Here is a 21,769-nt window from a genome sequence, read left to right as displayed (position 1 = left end):
GCATCTGTTTTCTTTCTTTTTTTTTTTTTTTTTTTTTGATAAACATGCATTACGCCATACAGAAGCATATGTATTATCCTGGAGGGTTACTACACAGCAGCACAATTCATTTGAAGATTCGGAATTATTTCAACGAATCATTTGCTGAGATTAACACCAGACAGTCAGCAAGGACCCAGAGACAGAGAAGCAATGCTTAAATATTTCCTCTTTCTGATGTGGTTTCAGTCTGGTTTTGAAAAGGATCTAAAGCAAAACCTCACAGGAAGCTCATCGCTGTGACATTACAGGAAAGCCACGGTCTTAGAGCAATAACAGCATCCCCAAGAAGTAAATTTCCTCCTCAAAAAAATAGTCAAAAATCGTTTTCTTACAGCCAAACTCTACTACTACTCCTCTCACCTCGCCCGTTGCGCAGACAGTTTGCTGCTATTTAGAGGCAACACATCGAGGCAGCGCCCGAGTGATGAGTTTCTGCATCTCGCCCTGCTGCCCGCCTGGGTACCTCTCCGCGGCTGCCTGCAGCACAGCCCGCGCTGCCAGCACAGACGGCTCCTCCTCCGCCACCCAAAAGCCACCCAGCCAAACAAAAACATAGAGCTGTCCTCCAAAAAATCCTCTCCCAATTTGTACCCTACTGACCGAGCGGTTCGAAAGAGACCGAGGCATTTCAAATACCATCCAAAGCAATCATCTGAAATTAAAAAGTAAGTAAGGCGGCTTTACACTTTCCTATAAACTCTGCCACGGTTTGTAAGGGAGGTCCAAAAATGACAGAACAAAAATGACATCGTTTCCAAGCCCACATCTGTCCTTCTGTCTCATAGCCAAGCCAGAAAGAAGTATAAATACCTTATTCCACATTTAAAATATTTTTTCTGCCCTGTCACTGCATAAAAATCTCAGGTCAACAAGAAAGGAAAATAATTATTTAAGGGAACCAACGAAAGGATGGTGGAAGTGCTCCAGGGTCCCAGGGGCTGCTGAGGGCTGTGCCATGAATCCCCCCAGGTGGACCCATCAGTCCCTCCAATGGGTCACAGGGACCCTCCAACGAGGCTGGATGCCCCTCCATGCGCATCCTGGCCTGTGAACCTTAGTTTCTCTCCCAAGCATCAGGCCAGTTTCAAGAGGGGGGATCACCGTACCCCATCCACACAGCCATGCCGCTCTCCCAAGGCTGGGAGGCAGATTTGAGTTTCCTTCAGGTCAGAAAAAAATAACTCACGTGTCCCATTTCTTGGTTTACCTACAAAAAGGAGACGCCACTTCCAACAGCATGACAAAGGATGCTCTTGGTCCCACCGGCAGCTCTTCTCCGGCAGTGCTGGGACTCTTTTGCAGCCCCAGCTTCGACAAAGAGCAGGGGCTCAGACACACATTGCTGACTGTTTCCCATCAGCAGCTCCCCGGTTGATGTGCAGGTTTTCTAGGTCACTTCTGGGGTGGCTGACTCACTCCCGCACCCCGTAATTTTGCTTGGGAACCTCACATCCGCTGCCAGGGCTGCCGAGCCCCGTGAGGACTGAACAAGCATCACTAATATTATTTTCGCAGGAGCAGAGGAACATCTTGCAGGACAGAAATCCAACCCACATAACGCACACCAGATGTGAGCGAGCAGCACCTCACGTTTCCCACATGAAAGCCAAGGATCTACCACATCTAAGCCGGGAGAAGCCTCGCCCCTGTGCCTGGCAGGGTTCACCAGACCGAGCCCCCCCTCCGCAGCTCCCTGCTCTGAGGAAAGAAATCCTCATCCCAGTGTTAGCTCTGGGATCCATGTTGTGCCATTCCCTTGCTCGAGAAGAGCTCCTGGAGTCTCCCAGCTGGGGTACTGTCATTTCACTCTCCAGAAAGTGCATTGTCCAAGAAAGCACTCGCAAGACTAATGAGAAAAGGCGATGAAGGCAGCCAAACCCCGTCTCTCCCAAGGAATCATGCTAACACATCCAAATTTAACTGACTACAAGGATGAACACTTTCCGTAAAACTTCAGCCTCACACGCTTATTTTCATATACGCTTCCCGTCAGCAAAAAACAAAGCCGCCGAGCAAAAAAGCTATGAGCGAAGCAAAGCAAAGGCGCCTTGAAAGCAGCTCCTGAACCTGGCATGAGATCAGATGGATACAGGAAAGAGCAGAGCCAAGTCTGCCTGCCCGGGAGATCCCCCACGGATGCCCGCACCTCCCCGCCTTCCCGATGGAAATCAGGTGCGCAGGCATGTGGGGGCAAATGGTACCCATCACAGCTCTTTCATCTTGGATGGTTACCAGTTTTATAACGTTAGAATAATCCGCTGTTTTTTTTCCCCCCTTCCCAGGCTCACCCCCGGAGCAGCGGGAGGATGCAGGCGACAAGTTTTCACCGCAGCTCCAGGCGTGGAGCAGTTATCTGGGCATCAACCCGATGGAGGACATGCGTTCCTTAGGTGGCTGCACTAGGCTTTGCAGAAATACGTGCATTTTAAAGGCTTCTATATATTACAAGGTATACATCTGCCTCTGCAGCTATAAGAGTGGAGTCTACAGCATGCAGCCAGCCTAAATTTATTCAAAGAATTGAATCAATAATTGAAATTTCTACTTTGATCAAAGTGCCAGTGGCACAATGACGACTCACGTCAGCGTTGCTGCTCCGAGATAAAAGGGTAAGTATTATTCAGAGCTGAAAGTAAGGGAAGAAACTCTCCGTAAAAGAGTGAAATATAAAGGCTGACATGGAGCTCGCGAGTGAGACAACGTTTCTGCTACAGCCGTGCCGCTTGTCAGCACAGCGAAGAGTCTGCAGACATTTTCACTACACCGTATATTCTGATTTCCAAGCCATAAAAAACTCCAAGATAAAAATTCATCACGCAAATTCTTAGGGAAGGATTTTTTTTTTTCCCCACCGGGGGAAAAAGAAAAATCATAAATCAACCAGCTACAACATACAGACAAGACACTTGCAAAGCAGGAGTTTAAGCTATGATTAAGTTTGCTGTACTTAGTGCCTTTAAAAATGATCACGTTACAGAAAAGCACTGGCATGATCCATGTCACTTAGATATTTAAGCCCTTCCATTAATTAACCAGAAGTGAAATAGGACCTAGGACTGTGGATCATTAAGTCTAGTTCCTCATATTATAAAACTCCCTTCTTGAACAGAATAAACAGCATCTGAAAGAGATGATTTTTTTTCCATCCCATTTGGAGGCAGTTTCAGGATCCTCTTCCTCAGATACACACAAATATTCTTCTCGGTTCCCGCTCGCAGTCACTGACATCGCTCTTTATCCATCTATTTTTTTTTGCCAGTGGTGTCCTTTAGGTTAAATAGCTTTCTCCCTGAGTCATTCCCACAAACTTGCAGCGTACAAAGGAGCCTGGGACAAGGACAGAACAAAAATAGTACAAAGACTGTACAGTACTCTCTAACTGAAAATGCAGGCATTGAGCTCTATCGTATGGATCTTCAGATTTCTGAAGCTTTTCTTTTTTTTTTTTTTTTTTTTAAACACAGACAACAAACCATAGGCTAAGGATCCACAGTGCCTCATTTGATTCGTGTGAAGAACTGCTTGTGATAACCCTTCACTGAGCGCTGCCTTTGCATTATTCTTAAGTGTCACGTGTAAAGGAAAAAGAACGTAAACTGTCTCCCCACCAGAGTATGTATTAAAATTATGAGCCTGCCATTATTAAACCATTACAGGCAATTTATATTTAGCCACTTTTAAAATATAGAAATTTAATAAAGGTATTATACGCAGAAGTGCTAACAAGATAATTGCCTTTAGTTCCTGCTCCCAGACGGCTGAGCTCAGATTTAGAACCGGGAAAAATCACAGTAACGGCCGACGGCGTGGAGCCATTGCCTCGAAAACGGCCCAAAACCTGTGCACGTCGCAGGCAGGGGGACACGTCCCAGGGGACGGGACATGGCACTGGCAGGGACCCCCTGCCCACCCCAGGTAGCCATCCCGAGGGGGTGTCCCCCCGAGAAGTCCCCCCCGCGCCTCTGAGGGATGCAGGAGCCCAGAGCAGGTCCCTGGGGGGCCCCGGTGCCTCCTGCCCTCCCGGCACCTCGGGACCCACGTGCCATCCCTCAGCCTGGCAGGGACTTCACTGAAATATCTGCTCACAACATAGACACGGAGGAGGGAGGGCAGAGGAATAACAGTTCCTTAATTATTTCAGTTGGCTTAGGTCTTAAATGGAGAGTGAATTTTACTAAAAGCATTTTAATTCGTAAAATTGTTCATTAAATTAAATCAAATCAAATTAATAACATAATTTCATTATGTTCCAGCCTGAGCCTTGATCAGTGGAGTTACTGTTGTCTAAAGCACATTTATATTTGTGCCAAACAATATGGTCAGAGCAGATAACCCCCAGTATTGCTCAATTATTTAATCCCAGGCTATGTTTTCCCGAGATGCGGCATCCCCCCCATAGATCACCCCGCTCCTCGAAAGGCGCCGCCTCGACGCGTGCCGGCTGTCATCGCCTGGCTTGCGCAACAAGGACCCGCTACAACTTCAAGACGTGGTGGAGACACACGTGGGGAAAGGCACGGCCACGCACCGCGCTGGGACACGCCGGGGCTGTGGCAAGGCCGCCGAGAGGCGGTGACAAGCAGGCATGCCAGCAAACGCTGCACGACCTTCTGCCGCACACAGCATACACCTTACTGCCGGGCAAAACTCTGCTCCCACCCGCGCGAGTCCAAATCCAGAGTGATTTCACCAGCTTCTACAGATTTGCTCCAGATTTACACCCACAGCATCATCTCCCCTACTGAAAAAGTCACTTAAAGGACCAAAAAAGAACACACTTCCTAAATGCAACATTTCAACAGGAAAGTTGCCCTAACAATTTTTTTTAATAGAGGTGATGTTGTTGTTCTTGGTTTTACTATTATTTTCTATTTACTTCCATCTATTTCTGCTTCTGCCCTGAGCCAAAGGCAGGCCATTCCATTTAAAAATTCAGGACGCAAATGGGAACCAGATTACATCTATCCCAAAGCTGCCAAAAAGCAATTGCTGTATGAAACCAAAAATCCTCCTGGGATTTTTCTCAAATCCGCAAAATATTCCCGAGCACTAAAGTTTCCACTGGGACTATTACATTAGCAGAGAGATAGTCTCCGTGCGAAAACCCAAGCATGCAGCCGTCCTCCTAATGGCTTCCAGGACAAGGAGGCTGCACAAGGCACGTACTCCCACCTTAGCACCGAATAACATTTATACCAGATCTGGCCTTTAAAGCGAGTTATACGCCTATCAGTGTTAAAAAATGGCACTGGGGACCATCAGGCTTTTGTTTCCCAAAGGAAAGCTGCCATGGTCAGCAGTAACATCTCCACGTCTCCCTGAACCTTCCACATGCATCCCCAGAGCCCAGCTGAGCCTGACCCCGCGCACATCCCTCCCGGAGCTGCTGCAGGGATCCCTACAAACCCCCCTCGCCGTGTCTGCGCTGGAGCAATGCGATGCCTTCAGCTCTGCACTGGCGGTTCCCGGCAGAGGAGCTCTTGCAAGGAGCGCCGGAGCTGTCTCCGTGCATCAGTCCCTCCGTCCAGGACGCCGATGTGCGGTGGATTTGGTCCAGATCACCGTGCGGGGCCAGGGCCCCAGGAGCTGCCCCTACACTCCTCCACGATGGCACAGGAGCAGTGCGTGCTTGGAAATGAAAAACAAGAGAGAGCCACCGCTGATCCTGCGGGCATCAGGGCTTCAGAAGGGCAGCACGTGCTTGTGTCGGCCGAAGCCGCCCTCTGCCAGCAGCTGAGTGCTTTCCAAAAGAAAAAGGAAAGCAAAGCCCCCCTGCCAAATGCTGGCGGAAAGCAAAGGGAAGCAATGGACATCAAGACAGAGGAGAAGGATGGACATGCAGGTCATGGGGTAGCTCCCACCGGCCCCACACAGCCTGGGGAAACTGGGGGGCCCAGCCCCAGCAATGCTGGGGGGCACATCCCTCCCTATTTAACAACTTAAAACCAGCCCCCTGACTTCATCCCCTCGTACTACTGCTCCAGCTGGCGCTGGGGATGCTGAAGGCTGAGCAGGATGCGGGCCCCTCCAGCGCAGCCCCAAAGAGGGTTTCATTAGGGGCTCTCACCCACCCGGTATTCCCTGCCCTCACCACTCGGGCATTTCTTGGTAAGGTATTTACAGGACGCTTTTAAGAGCTTTCCTAGCCATTAGCAATGACTACATATATATTTATGTGTATATATATATATAATATATATACACACACATATAAAAATATAAATATATGTAGTATAGTATACTTTATATTTAGATATATAAGTATTCATATATAGATATATATGACAGGTATATTAGATATATAAGTATTCATATATATCTACATATATTTTTATATATCTCTACATAGATAAATACATACAAACATATATCTACTATATTTATATAAAGAACTCTACATATATGTAAAAAAAACCCAAATATATATATATATAAAAAAATATAAATCTCCATGCACACCTGTCAGCAGGAATGGCGTTGCCAGGTGGCTGTGCACAAGAAAAAAAATCAGGGGACTCCTCATCTTCCAGGCCCCCCCTCTTTCAGAAAGCTTGTTAGGCTTATTTTCATACAAACCAGACAGAACTCGGGGCTGAGCGGACGCCGCGAAGGGCCTCGCAGACGCCTGAGCAGCCAGAGCTCGGTCCCCGGTGGGACGCTCGGCGGGCGGCTGCTCACCGCTCCCGGGACGCTCGCACAGCACCAGGAAAGAGAAAAAAAAAAACCCACAACACCCTCTTTCCACCGAAAGAGGAAAAAGACCAAGCAGCGACCTTCCTGTAGTTAAAACTATGAATCACAAAACCTGGCAGGAGGATTCCAGTTAAATTCTCGTGGGGTTTTTTTCTGCTCTTTCAGTGTTTTCTTTTTTTTTTTTTCTCCTTTAAACAGGAGTTTATCTTCGTTCTCCCTGCAGGGGCAGGAAGGTTAAATATAAGAGTTCCCTCTCACCACCCCCCTACGACGGCACCGTGTTTCTCACGGCCCCCCCGGCCCCACGCACCGCCCGCGGGACGCGGCCACGATCGCCCCCTCCTCGCCGTCCCCGCGGGACGGGACCCGCCGCCCCCGCCGCCGCGGCCCCCCCCGAGGCCTCCCGCCCCCCCGGGGGCAGGGCCGGGCCCAGGGGCGGCGGCCGGGCGCCGCGGGACCCGCGGGGACGCTGCCACCGCCGAAAAACACCGGCGGCCGCTCGGGCCCGGCGGGACCCGCTGCCCCGGCCGCTCGCCTCGCCCCCCCCGGGCAGGCGGGAGGCGGCTGCCCCGCACGTCCCGCCTTCAAAATAACCTGCGAACAGCCCGAGGGGCGGCTGCGGCGGGGCTGAGCCCGGCCCCGCACCCCCGCCTGCTTCTGCCCTTTCGCAGGGGAGCCAACTCCCCGAAGTACTCGGGGAGGGCTGAGGGCGCGGAGAAAGATGGAGTATCATCCCGCGGCCGAGCCGGCCGGGCTGCTCGGCCCTAACGGGAGGATAAACTCGCCCCCGCTCCCGCAGCGGGTGGGGTTTCCAGGCAGCCCGGGTCCAGGAGCCCGCTGAGGGCTGCCCAGGGCTGCCCGGGCCTTCCCGCGTCCTCCCCGGGGAGCAGCGACCCCGCCGCGGCCGCCCAGGCAGCGCCCGCTCCCCGCAGGGGCGGGTACAGGCGGGACAGCCCGCACCGGCGCTCCCCGGTACACACGTGGACAAAGGCAGCCGCAGCCCCACGCCCGGGGGGGAGGCAGCCGCAGGCTGCACACCGGAGGCCGCGCAGACACACGCACACCCCACCGGACCAGAGCCCCCCCCGCCGCCGCCGCCGCTGCTACCTCCGGCTCCGCGCCCCGCCGCCCCCGGCAGCACCTTGGCCATCCGCGCCGCTCCCCGCCGCCCCCGGCCGCGCACCGCCGGGCGGGGCGGGGCCATGGGCGGGCGGGGCGGGGCCGCGGGCGGGGCGGGGGTGTGGCCAGGCGGCCCCCCGCCTCCCGCAGGAGGGGGGCGGCCGCTGGGCGCCGCGTCCCGGGGTGACTCGGGGAGCCCCAGCCCCCCGGGCCGGGCCCCGGGCGCTGCTGGAGCTTCGCAGCCCCGGACGGGGCCAGCCGAGCACCCGGATGCGCCCGGGGTGAGCCCGTGCGGGGGCACGGCCTCCCCGCCTCGTGCTTGCGGATGCCGGGGACCTGAATCCCACCCTGGGCACCAACACCGGCGCCCCAAATCCCGCTCCAAGCCTCGCAGGCAACGTGCAGTTGATAGGAATTACCCCGAGTCCCAGGCCCGTACGTGAACCCCAGGCACCCTCCCCATCTGCCAGGGCTCCGGCTGCTTTCCCTGCTCCTGGAGGAGCGGGGGGCTGTTGGGGAGTGACGGGGCTGTTCCTCGCCAGCGCGGAGCTGGGGCAGCCCCCCCGAACTTAAACGCAGCCCCCCATTCTTAAACGCAGCCCCTTTCCTCTGCTGCCCACCCACTTCATCATGCGTTTTCACACGAGCCGCGGATGCACGTATCCCTTGACATCAAGGGATTTATGGCCGATGCTGGACACAAGCACTGTGATAACCGGGAACACGGGACATTGTCAGCTCAGAGTTTCTTTGCGGTTCGGCACACCAGCTCCATGGGATGCGTTTTCATTAGGGCTGGAGCCATGGCTTCATCTCCCCAGCCCACCCCGGCCCTGCTGCCGAGGGTCTGGCACGGGGGACAGCATGGGAGATCTCCTTGAGTGTTTGCACCACGCTTCGTTCCCCTCCTCAGGGCCATGTGGGCACAAACCGGGTTCAGCGGTCCCTCTGCATCCTTTCCTCTCTTTTTGGATGACCGGTGCTGCCAGCACACTGCTCGGGTTTCCCCATCTCATTGCTCCAGTCTCCTTCAGTCCAGCAAGATGCCCCGTGACACCGGGATTACCCATTCGATTTCCAGGCATTTCTCCCAGCTCTTAACACACAGACAAGCTCTTCAGGCCCCAAAGGAACTGATGGTGGCTTCTGCCTCCCAAAATACTGCGCCAAAGAGGTAAAAGCAGTTGGAAATGCAGTGACAGGCTGAAGAGGAATGCGCCCAGGGCCACTGCAGCCCTGGAAAGGGGCATGGCAAGATGGGAGCTGGCCCGGTGCCATCGCCGCAGGGCTGGACGGGTCCAGCGGGGACTCCCCGCACCTCCAGGCGCTGGGAACGTGCTGTGAATCACTGCAGTCTGAGGCATTGCTTTTTCAAATCGCAAAATCCACCTTTGCTCGATGTTGCTTAGGTGTATGCAAACCACAGGGAAACTGTAGGATATGGGAAAGGGGCAAAGGAGGAAAAAATATTGGTGGTGAAATCAGGGTCCGCCGTTCCTGCATCTGCACATCTCCCACAGCAGCAGTTACCCCAGAACTGCGTTTCCCAGCGGTGCCCTTCCCTCCGTGCCGGCGTGCAAGGCGAGGTGGCAGTCGGGTGCTGTCCCCGCGGGTGTCTCTCCGAAGCTTTGAGGCTGAGGCAGCTATTAGCTGTCTCCCTCAGGTCACCTCATGCAGGCTGGGGCTATGCCAAAGCAGGAGAGCAGAGAATTGCAAATACGCTGCTGTTTGAGGGGGAGGCAAGGGAACCATCGCATCCTTGGCCTCCTCAGGAGAAAAACCACAGGCTGGTGCTTAGGGTAGCAGACTTGGGAAAGAGAGGGATGTTCAGTTCCCTTGTCTCCTACAGATGCCCTGAGCATCTCAGAGCAAGTGAAGCCCAAATTAAGGTTTTTCAACGCTAAATCCTCTGCAAAATCATGGGGAACCTTGACGACAGATGGAGTTAGACACCTCGGTCCCCTGGAGGAGCTGGCCTTTGGTTTTTCAGATTGTATAGCTGCTCTCTCCTACCTCCCCTGGAGACAAATGTTGCCTTTGCTTATAGAAACAGGCAAACCATGGACCTGCTCAGCTGTAAATGAAGGTGAAATTTTGCCCTCAGCTTGTTAGATGCCTGTTCACAGCAGTGGATGAAGTTGGATGAGGGCACTGCTTGCTGAGCCCCGTTCAAAATGGCAATTCAAGTACTACTTTTTGTCACGCTCCAACTTTTATCATTTGGTTGGGCAAAACAGGACACATTATTTTGGTTATTCTGCTTCACAGCCTGTGTCGTGGGGGACTGGGCGACTGCAGAGTGATCTGGCTGTACTACCTGCAGCCAAGCAGGTGCAGCCTGTCCAAGGGCTTATTTTGTTTCTCATTCTGGCCCCACGATCTATGCTCCCCTTTTACCTACTGCTGCGTGATGATCGGTGGTGATTTCGGTGCTAGAAGAATAAATATGTCATGAAAAAGTATTATCTGCTGTCTTGTCTTTCAGTAGCATCACAAGGACCTCATGAACCATGCTGTTATGTTTCCAAGGAAAACAGCCTGTTTTTCTGCCTAGGTAAAAGTGTCTTTTCTCTTTTCCCCAAAACCGTTCATTTTCTGGTGTGTATTTCCAGGTGATTTTCAAAGCCTTTCTCCTGTTCAACTCTATTTTGACTTGCTAAACTAAGGACGGCAGACCGGAGAGGGAGTTCTCTAATCCCTCTGTGGTTTGATACACCCGATAACTGCCGGGGAGCTGCCCAGGAGGGCAAGGCAACTGCCGCTCAAGGTTCTCCACTTTGCAGCTCCACTAATTTTATATTTATATTAATATATATATATATAAATATATATTAAATATATTGTTCCCCCAATGAATTTTGGAATAGCTCCACTATTTTTATATTTTTTTTATATATATATATATTTATATTTTTTATGTTATTCCCTGACTGAATTTGGAGAAGGAAAGAAGTTCATCCTTCACCCCTTTTGGTCCTAACCTGCTCAGCTGGGGCCAAGTGCCACCACAACTCCAACTGTCAGGTCAGCGGAGGGGAGCTGACGGTGCCATTCGCTTCACTACCTCCCTTCGGCTTCTCCCTGGTCCAGGAGACACACATGATCCATGGGCTGCAAGCACATGTCTGTTATACCCTGCCATGGGAAATAAACACCTCTCATGCATTTCCCACGCATTTCAGCAAGCTGCATGGGAAGGGAGAAGCGTTTCCAGGTGCCTCCTGGGTCGGCCATTAGCAGCCCCCTGGATTACTGAGCATCCCTGTGCCATCCCGAATTCCCCATAGCTGGGGAGGTCTGAGCAGTTGCTACCGTCAGACCCGGGGCTGGACCACTGAGGCCCTGCAGAAGCGACACGGCCATCCCAAACCACAAGTGCACCCGGGTATTGACACTTGTTACATTTGCACCCACCCATGCGTGTAATCCCGCAGATTCCTAATGCTGCAAGCAAACAAATAATTGTCCCGCTCCGCCTGACACTGCAGCAACCCCAAATGCCTGCTTGCAGGATCACTTCTTGCTGTCGCTGCTGCTTTTAATGATGACCGACGGGCAGCCAGAGGGTTACAGCCCCGTTAACACCAGTGCTGGGGACAGCACGAATAACCACCGTGCGATGCTGAGACCACAGCAAGAGCTGAATCAAGAAATCAGAATACACTGTGTAGAAAGCTTCACCCAGGTAAGTTGAGTAAATGAAAGCCACAAAGCCTTTGATGTGAAAGATGCCCTTACCATTACCTCAGGTGGAGATAATCCTACCTCTTCTTGATAGTCACAGGCTTCACCTGCCCCACAGAGAGCCTTCTACTCATCCTCAGCATCCCGAAGCACCTCTAACTACTAAGCAGAGGTGAATCCTCTTGTGGCGCTGGAGCAGCACTTTCTAAACCACATCTGCAGAAGGTTTATAAGCAATCTTGCTACCAGGCAGGCAGTGAGCTCAGCGGCTCGGGGAGCCCCAAAGAAACCCATCCTGCTAAATTAATAGCCACTGTTAAGATTTGCACAATGACAACTGTGCATATTTATCAGGTCCCCTCTGATAGGCACTTAACAGGCAGCATTGTACTTTGAGGCAGCAGAAATATCTCCGCACATCTGTTTTTCCAGTTCTGCCAAAGAGCTTTCATTTTTCTCTAATAACTTGACCTGTTTGGTTTCTGGCAGAAGACAGCTAAGCAAAGCACTCACTCTCTGGATTCACTCCAGTACGGGATGAGGTCAGGACAACAAAGAAAAAGAAACAGCTGGATGGCTACGAAGCAGTGGGAACAAACAGGGCAGGGACCAGGGCTTTTTCTTTCCTTCCCTTTTTATTTATCCAATGGGATTTCATTCCTGGGCGTATTTATTCTCCCGGCAGATGGTATCACAAAAGCAGTGTTTCCTGCAAGCCGCCGTTGTGGGGAGCCTCCTGCAGCAGGCTGACCATACCCAGGCTGCAGGTATAAATAGCACAGCCAGATAATCCCTCCTCTGCTTGGCTGTTGGGAAACGTGAGGCACAGGTCCTAGGGGTTTCCACCGAGATATTGCATCTCCTACACAAGCATTTTCTTCTTGATTTTGGCAAGGTGGGGTTCATACCCCACAATCCCACTTTATTTTTCTATTTCACCACATTCTCATTAGTCTACACAAGGCTTTCTGGGCTGGAGGCTTTCACCTTGCATTTTTCATTCTTCTTTCTTTTTTTCTGATATTCAGCTAAATCATCTTAAAGCAGCAAGCAGAAAAATTGCCAGTGAAGCAGGAAGGAGGTGGAAAAGAGGGGAAAGATGAGGGAACGGAAGAGAGGGAGAAGACATGCAAGCACAGGAGAGAGACAGCGAAGCAGTCTGCACATGTTCCCTGTTTGGAGAGTTTCTCTCTCCCTGACCTCACTTTCTCCACAGCCAGAAATTCCACCTCGGGACTTGCCAAGGAGACAATGCAGCATTCCTCTGCTGGGCCACAAAGCAAGTGTGAAATGTTCTGTTTTAATCATTTACAGAACAAAAGGAACACAACAGTCACCGTCTGATTCATATCTGCTGAAATCCAGCAGCCAAAGCTGTGGGAGAGGAGAGACAGATGAAGAAAGGAAAGGAAGAGGAGGTGTGGGTTTGATTTGCTTTTTTCTTCTGGTTGGTCACTGTGGACCTAAGGAAAGACAAGAAGGACCACGTTGGCTTATACCAAAGTTTAAGAGCCCCTGGTGTCCTCTCTCTGACATGGCCTCTGGTAGATGACTGCAGAGAAAATACAAGGAACGGTACAAGTACAAATGCTGTTTCCTCTACTACGTGATCCCATTTCCCTTCTGTAGCTGCATCATCAGGTTTGAGAGCCCTTCATAGATTTTTCTTCCATGATGTTTTCTAATCACTTTTTGAGCCCATTCATACTTTTGGCACCCTGGACATCCTGTGGCAGCGAGTTGCGCAATGTAATTGTGTGCGTGTGAAGACATACTTCCTTTGGGTTGTTTTAAGCCTTTCCTTATTTCATAGAACCACAGACTGGTTGAGGTTGGAAGGGGCCTCTGGAGGTCATCTAGTCCAATCCCCCTGCTCAAGCAGGGCCACCTGGAGCCAGTTGCCCAGGACCATGTACAGATGACTTTTTAATATATCCAAGGATAGAGACTCCACAACAACTCCCTGGGCGACCTGTGCCCACACTCAGTGATCCTCACTGTAAAAAAAGTGTCTCCTGTTGTTCAGAGGGAACCTCCTGTCTTCAGTTTGTGCCCATTGCCTCTGGTCCTCTCCCTGGGCACCACTGAAAAGAGCCTCTCTGTCTTCTTTGCATCCTCCCTTCGGGTATTTATATAAATTGATGAGATCCCCCAGAGCCTTCCCTTCTCCAGGCTGAACAGTCCCAGCTCCCTCAGCCTTTCCTCACAGGAGAGATGCTCCAGTCCCTTCATCATCCTTGTGGCCCTTCGCTAGACTGTCTCCAGTATGCCTATGTCTCTCTTGACCTTATTCACTTGTATGTCATTCATAATTCTTGTACTTCTACTGTATCCTCCTTCAAGCATCTCTTTTCCACATCATCAAGTTGTAGTTTACTCAGTGTCTGCTTTCATAGAAGCTGCTCTGTCCCTCAGTCACCTTTGCCTCCCTTGCCTGGTACTTCAGGGAGCCTCAGAAATGTGCTCACCGCTCAAGGTACAGGCGAGCCATGTGCTGACTCACACAGCAGCAGACCACAGAGAGGTTTCCAAAGGTTGGGCATGGCAAGCAAAGCACCAGTCTTTAAGACGAGGAGAGGAGGAAGAGTTAGGAAGTGATTTCCCAGTCATTGTTGATTCCATCCTTGGAAGCACTGGAACAACCAAAGGCTTTGCAAACATGTAGAAAAGGAGGATATGAGTAATAGCCAGCACAGATTCAGCAAGAACAGAGCTGGTCAGACTCATCTAACCTTCTGCGATGAGGTAATAAACCTTGTAGATGAGGGGGAAGGTGCAGATGCTGTATATGTTGGCATATAAGTAAGGCTTGTGATACTGCGTCATATGGTATCACTATAAGCAAGAAAGGGACACCTGGACTAGAAGAAAGTATGAATAGATGGCTGCATGACTGGTCAAAACCCTTCTTGGAGGTTAGTTACTCATGGCATGAGGCGACGCAAAAAAGCCTCTCATAAATCTGGTACTGATCAGCATTTCCATGAATGACTCAAAATCCAAGCATGGCTTTTTATGTTTGCAGTTGACAGCAGGCTGAGACAAGCTGCCGGAAAGCTGGACGCAGGACTAGAGGTCAAGCCAGATTTGATGAGCAGGGAAAAAAGGATGCGATCCAGTGATCCTCCGTTGGGATCCTCCTCCAGCCCCCACACAGAGGAAAAGAAATTCTCAGTCTGACCCGTTGGAAGGGCTTTTCCCTGCTTATGCCTGCCTTCAGCCGCACATTGTGTAATCGGCTTAAATTACAGAAATTTAACTAGACATCAAGAAAACCCTTCCAGTGCAGTGAAGCCCTGGGGTGGATTGCCTGGGAAGGCTGCTAGGACAGGTGGGTCCTCCATGTGGGGTGATGGGTGAATGGGAGGCGTTAGTCCTGCCTTCAGGCAGAAGAGAGGTGTAGCTGACCTCCTGAAGTCCCGCTCAGACTTGCTTTTCTGTGATTTTTATGGTGATAATGCTTTGTTACGATATTGATGTTTTGTCTCAGGATGTTATTATTACAACGCTGCTTTATTCTCTGCTCTGCTACGAATAACTCCTGCTGTTCAGGTGGCTGGTTTGACCAGGGCTGAGTATTTTTGACCTGATATTTTCAGGCCCTGGTTACACGATCACTTCAACTCAGCATAAATCTGAGCTGCTACTGGGATGGTCTTGTCCTCTCCCCCTCCAACATGTGCTTGCTCTTACCCCCTCGCTTGCCTGGCACCGCAGACCGCGCAGCTGTGCATGACTCAGGTCAGGAGACTGATCCAGCTGAAAATTCACCAGCCGGGAGGGAGGCAAGAGGAGAGATCAGTTTTCCATTACTTGTTCTGCTATCTCACATCCTTTGTCTGTCTTGTCTACCTTGGATGGAGCAATCGCATCCTGTGCTGTGTTTGGAAAGCAGAGCGGAAATGTAAGGTGATACAAGCACTGGTTGGAATAATCATTTCCAGGCTGAGGGTTGTCTAATACTGCTGTGCAGAGGAAAGCGGTGTCCAAGCAGCTCGTGCTGCCCCTGGGCTGGGAGCAGGGCTATGCAGAAGCCCTGGGAGATGCCAACCACCACCTCAGGAGGCAATGGATCACACTGGATGGCACAGACTCTTTCCCCATTAACACAAGGAGGATGCCAGGAGGCCGGTTGTCCCATGTCACAGCCCTTATCCTTGCCCCTCCAGGGTCCTGCCGTTTGACCAGGGGTCACCACGAGCCTCATTTTGCACATCTAAAACATCTGTCTAGCTGCTAATGCATTTCTTTTCTACCCAGGTAAAACCAACCAAATCTTGTTTGGGAGAGGGAGCGTGTTCTTTGTCACTGAATACGTTTGCTAAGACTTGGAAGGTTTGCCAAGGCTAGGAGAGATGGGCATATGTCACTGAGGGAAGGCACTGGTGAAGGGATAAGATGAAGATCAAGAAGAAAAGGAGCTGGTGGAAGCTGTGTCACAGAAAATGCGTTTTAAAGTTACTTGACTTGTTTTAACAGCAATTGGGTAATGAATGAGGCAGCCAAGGGAAGGCTCTTGGCTTTATTCCCATTCCCTGTTAGACACGCCTCTGGGTGAACGCCTGTCAGAGCAGCCTCTGTCCTGACACCAAGTGGAGAGAGCTCACAAGGACTCTTTTAAAATACAATCAAGTGTATGAACCTGCCAGTGGGGACAGCTGCCGGCCCAGCCACCCCTTCAAGCGCCAGCGAGGCATCATACAGTTTATAGGCATTTTTGTATTTATAGGAATTTTTTCAAGATCCTGGCTCTTGGCAGCAGAGGTTTACAGCAGAGATAGTTACATGTGATAAAAATCACCGTTCTGGGTCCTGCAGTTTTTACCCTCCTACCCCAAGTTTCCACCAGTGCCGCACGCGGTGAGCAGCCCGGTGTGTGCATGCAGAACACCCTTACTGGGAACAAGGTGGATTTCCAGAGCAGCGGGGAAGTCACAGATTCAGACTGGTTGAGGTTGGCAGGGACCTCTGGAGGTCATCTGGTCCAACCCTTCTGCTCAAGCAGGGCCACCTAGAGCCGGTTGCCCAGAACCGTGTCCAGACACCTTCTGAATATCTCCAAGGATGGAGATACTTTCATTGTCCTGAAAGTGAAGAGGAGGGCGCCTTTTCCTTGGGAGGAAGGGCCGGTGCTCAGTCATGTAAGGTGACGGGCATTGCAGTGTGCGGGGACAGTCCCACCGTGCTGCCAAAGAGCAAGGAAAGGTGCACAGACCTGAGCCCAACGTCTCTCCCAACACATCTAATTCGCACTTTCCCACCTGCTCCATCTCCAGCCTTCCCCCATTTTCTCAGGAGGGGTTGGGAGCTTGATTTCCCCCTTCCCTGCACAAGCTTTCCAGCGTGCAGCTCAGGCCCTCACCCTCACTTTACCTCGAGCACCTCTAACTCCTCCTGAGCAACACATCTTTTTTGACCTTGGCCCTGGGATTAAGGGGAGATCACTGGGTTCCCCCATGGATTCAGCCTCTGAAGCCTTCAGCTTCCCATGCCCATTTGAGGTTTTCTCCCTGGGTGTCTTACTCTTCATTCTCGCTTTACACACCTCTACTTCTGCCTCCTGGGGGTAAAAAAAGCCTTCATTGAGTTGCAAGGCACCAGAAAGTCACAGAAGCTCCAGTGCCAGCCATGGGCTAAACCTCAAACCCCCAGGCAAGAAGCAGCAGAGTCCGAGAGTGCTCTGCACCACAAAGGTGACAGCTTCTCTCCCAGGGAAAAAAAAATTGCATCAATTTAACACATGAAGGTACTAAACACATAGAATCATAGAATCATTAAGGTTGGAAAGGACCTCTGAGATCATCGAGTCCAACCGTTAACCTAACTGCCAGGTCCACCTCTAAACCATGTCCCTAAGCACCACATCCACACCTTTTTTTAACACTTCCAGGGACTGTGATTCTACCACTTCCCTGGGCAGTCTGTTCCAGTGCCTAACCACTCTCTCCGTGAAGAATTTTTTCCTAATATCCAGTCTAAACCTCTCCTGGCACAACTTGAGGCCTTTTCCTCTTGTCCAATCGCTTGTTACTTGGGAGAAGAGACCGACCCCCACCTCGCTACAGCCTCCTTTCAGGCAGTTGTAGAGAGCAATAAGGTCTCCCCTTAGCCTCCTTTTCCCCAGGCTAAACAACCCCAGCTCCCTCAGCCGCTCCTCATAAGACTTGTGCTCCAGACCCTTCACCAGCTTCGTTGCCCTTCTTTGGACACGCTCCAGCACCTCGATGTCCTTCTTGTAGTGAGGGGCCCAAAACTGACCCAAAACATCTAGCATCAAGCTGTCCCATCCCTCTGATGGATAGCATTCAAATGCAACACAGAGAGGAGGCACCAGTGATGATGAATTTATGCAGTGGAATGCATTCAGTGGCTGCCCTGTGTTTCAAGTCATCTCCTAATTACGCTACATAGGAAGAAAGGAAGAGGAAAATGTATCACGCATGGACTTACCCAGCTGATCCAGAGCAAAGAGGGCTGGGGCACCTTCGGAGAGCTCATTGTCTGAGGGAAGAAGAACAAATGCTTGGAAAGGTCAGCTGGAGAGGGAGGTGTGGAGAGCTGGGGTGACAACGCTGGTTTAATCACACTGCAGATAAGCCCCTGCTCAGCTTGCTTCCAGTTCACCCCTGACAGCCTTTATATGTGTGTTTCTTTTAATCCAGTTGTTATTGAAAAACCTTGGAGTCAGCTTAACATGGAGACTTGGCAGGATGAACCCTTACCCTCCCCAGCACTGCCAAAAAGCCAGAGCTCTGCTGCCCTGTCTCTGCCCACACCGGGATCCCCTGGCCCTGCTCCCCTTTTTGGCCATGCCGCGGCTCTCCGCTCCCTTTCCCTGGCTCACCCGGGTCTCAGGGCATGGCCAGGAGCATCCTGCCCACAGCAAAGCTTTCCTGCGTGCTACAGTCTCCTCCAACAGCGGCAGGTGGGGTAGGTTTAGCCAGCGGGAGAAGGAAAATGCTCCAAATGGAATTTTTCAGAGGCTAAGCAAACCCTTGAGCCATCCGATAATAATATTGCTGTAACTCAGTGCCTGTGGCAAGTTAGACCATGAGCTCTGGAAACGCCTGAGCTAGTGGCATCTCTCACCAAAGACTCGTGGGAGATTATTTTGGATCCCAAGCCCAGTCCCACCATGAACCCACCCATCCTTGCCTGCTCCCAGCTGCGGACCACAGCGCACAGGGATCCCTCACTGCCAGAAGGACCCACAGCCCCATAGGAGCATGTGGCCAACTGTTAAATGCCATTTGTGCCTTGGGGTTGGTGGGTATTTCTTTATTTTCAAACATTTCTTTCAATGTCAAAATGCTGCTAAATTGCAGAAACTCAATGCAATTTAAAAAAAAAAAATAAATTTGCAAAGAGTGGGTTTTTTCCTGTTGGTTTTTGGTTTTTTGTTTTTTTTTTCTTTCAGGTTCATGGCATTTGTTCAATGCATGGGTTAGACTAAAAAGCCTTTTAGTCTGAAATCTGCGGATGGCTCCTAGGAGGTTCAAGGAGGATGTTTAAGAAGGGCAGGTGCATGACACCATATAGTAATCCATGCCTGTGACATTTCTAAGAGATCTTGCCCCCCACTATAAAATACTGTTAGGCCCATCAGTTGGCTGTGAGCCACTAGTTTAGGATAGCAACAGGCTGCATACAAAATCAAAGGCCAATGTATATCCACATTTAACTGTTTTGGATTTTTATAAACTCCTGATGGCAGTGACTCTGCCCTCCTCTGCATTACAGACCCAAGCACAGTGGGATCCCAAACCCAACAGTATAACCCAACCTATGAACGGTAACAGAGACCACGCACATGGCGAAGACTTTAGAAAAATAACAGAAGTGGAGATTGTCGTAATGAGTAAGAAGGACGGACTGCAGCAAGCATCCCTGTGCTGGTCCCTTGGAGCCACCCTGCGCCGGGTACCTGCAGAAGCAGCAGATGTGCTATCATAAGGATGCCACCCAGTGGTGCTTGGCTGGGGAGGTTGAACCCAGAGCTGCTGGGTTCAAAAGCATAAACCTCCTTATCTAATTAAATTCTTGTGGAAAAGGAGACGATGCCGCATCTCAGGCTGTTCCCTTTCCCAGGCATCTGAGCTATCAGCAGGAAGCCGAAGGAAACAGATGGAGATAAGCGGAGCATTTTACCAAAGCAAAATGTTTCTGTTCCCAAGGTTCTGTCATCTGGAAGACTGTGGGTTTATTTTGGTTTTAGTCCGGGGCACAGCATGTCCCAGCCAAAGAAGGAGCTTTGCCCAAGGAGGGGCAGCTTGTGCTGGCCGGGGGGACAGGGACCTCTGGTGACAATGATGAGCTGGGGCCGAGCAGGGAGCCCATGTGGCTGCTTCTGCCAAATGTTCGAGATTAATGGAGATTAAAAAGCAAATTACAGCAGCTGCTTGGAAATTAGGTAGAGATGAATCGATAGTGGAAATAGTTCTGCTGGCTATTTCCCATTGCATCTGCCCCGAGTGCTTTCCTGAGACTGGTGATTTCTGGAGAGCAATGGACCCCAGCCTCAGGCTGGGAGGTTTTATGTCATGCTAAGTTGGGCTGAAACCTTGAAAGGTCCTGCACAGAAAGCCCCACCCAGGGCAGCCCTCGGCCCTCCTGTCACTGCTGGGACAGCGTGTCTTCCTGGAGCCATCCTAAATCGTCCCACGCAAACACGATTGAAGAGAGAAGGGGGTATTTTACTAGCTCCCCTCCTCACTCCTCCCCAGCCACCGCCATCTGCAGACTCCTGCTTGTGGAGAATAAGGGTGGTCACATCTAGCACAAGTGGCATATTAACTTGCCAAAAGGTGGGTGTTGGGGGTTTTTTGGCAAAAGGCCACTCCAGAGAAGGAAGACAAGCCACAGATCAAGTGCCTGTGTCAATGTGACAGCTCCTGGCAAGACACTGCAGTGTGGGTCAGACCTTTCCCACCTTCATACTGAGTACTGCCTTGCTCAGGACATAGCCCAGCAAAACCCCTGGGACCACTGCAAGCACAGTGAAGGGCAGCAGCACATTGGTAAGGCTTCCCGCACATTCACTGGGTGGATTAAAAACCAGCAATCATGTCCTACCTCCTTTCACACTGGCAAAGGGATGGATCCCACCATGAGACAACCAGTTGGTTTCATCCAGCTTCCAGTTTTCACCAGGGTCCATCTCTGATCTGCAGCATCAAAGATTTGCTTGCAATGCCTCCTGCTGCTCTCTCTGGGGAATAACCAGAAGATACTCTGAGTGCCTGTCATGGTCTGCACCATGGCTAGCTGCTGAGAGCTTGCTTCAGCAGACGAAACTGTCTTCTCGATATTTCGGGAAAAAAAGGAAAAGAAAAAAAATCTGATGGCTCACAGGGGACTATTGGACCAAGGAGCAGCCGATTCTGCCAAGCCTTGACTTATCACATCGACAGGTCTCCCTGCTGTGTCAGAAGGCCACCGATGCTTGGACCTCTTCCATTTTCTGTTGTCAGTCTGACCAACACTGACAAATTCCTAATCCCTCATAATATTTGCAGGGATGGGGTTTTATTTCTGAGCAGGGTGACGTGCCACAGGGCTGTCCATCAGGGATGAGTGTCTCGGCTCTACATGCCCAGCCTGACTGCACCCCGGAGCCCAGCTGGCAAGGGGAGCGGGCAGGGGTGCTGGCTCTTGTTCCTGTGTCCCAGGCCCTCTATGGACAGGAGTTACAGCCTGGGAGTTATCCATTACATATTACAAGCCAATGCTACCACTGGCCACTTGGCTCTCACAGCGGCCCCAGCCCTGGAGCGGTGGCTGTGAGCCACCAGGGAAGGATGGAGATTATTGAGCAGTTAAAGCTGGAGCTCCTAACCCCAAAAACTCCCTTTCTGGTGCAGACACTAAATTATTTTCCTGTCTATTGGCCATTCAGTGCTACCTACAGGTTTGCTGCAGGTGGGAGTCCATGGGAATACGTGCAGTCGTTTTCCCTCCCTGACCCCTTGGATCTGTGCATCCCTGGCGAGGTAAGCACACAGGGGCATTTCATCGATCCCTAAATTTTCTGGAGTACATGGATCTGGGAGGGAATAGAGTCCTTCCAGCATCAACAACCTCTAAATTATCAAGGAAGCACACACCAGTGTTGGGATGCAACAAAATTTACTGCAGAGCTTTCTTGCTTCTGCAGGAAGATGCTGAAGAGGAGGTGACAACAGGGACTGTCCCTAACATTGTCTGAGCCACACCTGGACCCCAAATGGCACCA

General features: G+C 51.2%; 1 protein-coding gene across 2 annotated transcripts in view; it reads right to left on the bottom strand.

Annotated features, from left to right (window-relative positions):
- AMOTL1 (angiomotin like 1) overlaps window positions 1–20,695 on the bottom strand; it is a gene marked incomplete at its 5' end in the record, with an annotated part of 71,460 nt that extends 50,765 nt beyond the window's left edge. The window contains 2 exons of one of the 2 annotated variants that reach the window (XM_082304485.1): window positions 17,989–18,039; window positions 20,611–20,695. In XM_082304485.1, the coding sequence (XP_082160611.1) occupies window positions 17,989–18,039; window positions 20,611–20,695 (136 nt within the window). Of the gene's footprint in view, window positions 1–7,842; window positions 7,886–17,988; window positions 18,040–20,610 lie in introns of those variants that run through there. The other variant, XM_082304486.1, reaches the window with a different exon arrangement.
- Window positions 20,696–21,769: the final 1,074 nt, after the last annotated feature.

The sequence above is a fragment of the Platalea leucorodia genome (assembly GCF_965183815.1).
Source record: "Platalea leucorodia genome assembly, chromosome: 2".
Classification (NCBI taxonomy): Eukaryota; Metazoa; Chordata; class Aves; order Pelecaniformes; family Threskiornithidae; genus Platalea; species Platalea leucorodia.
The sequence above is the reverse complement of the archived record's forward strand: the minus strand, read 5'-3'. Positions and strand labels throughout refer to the sequence as shown.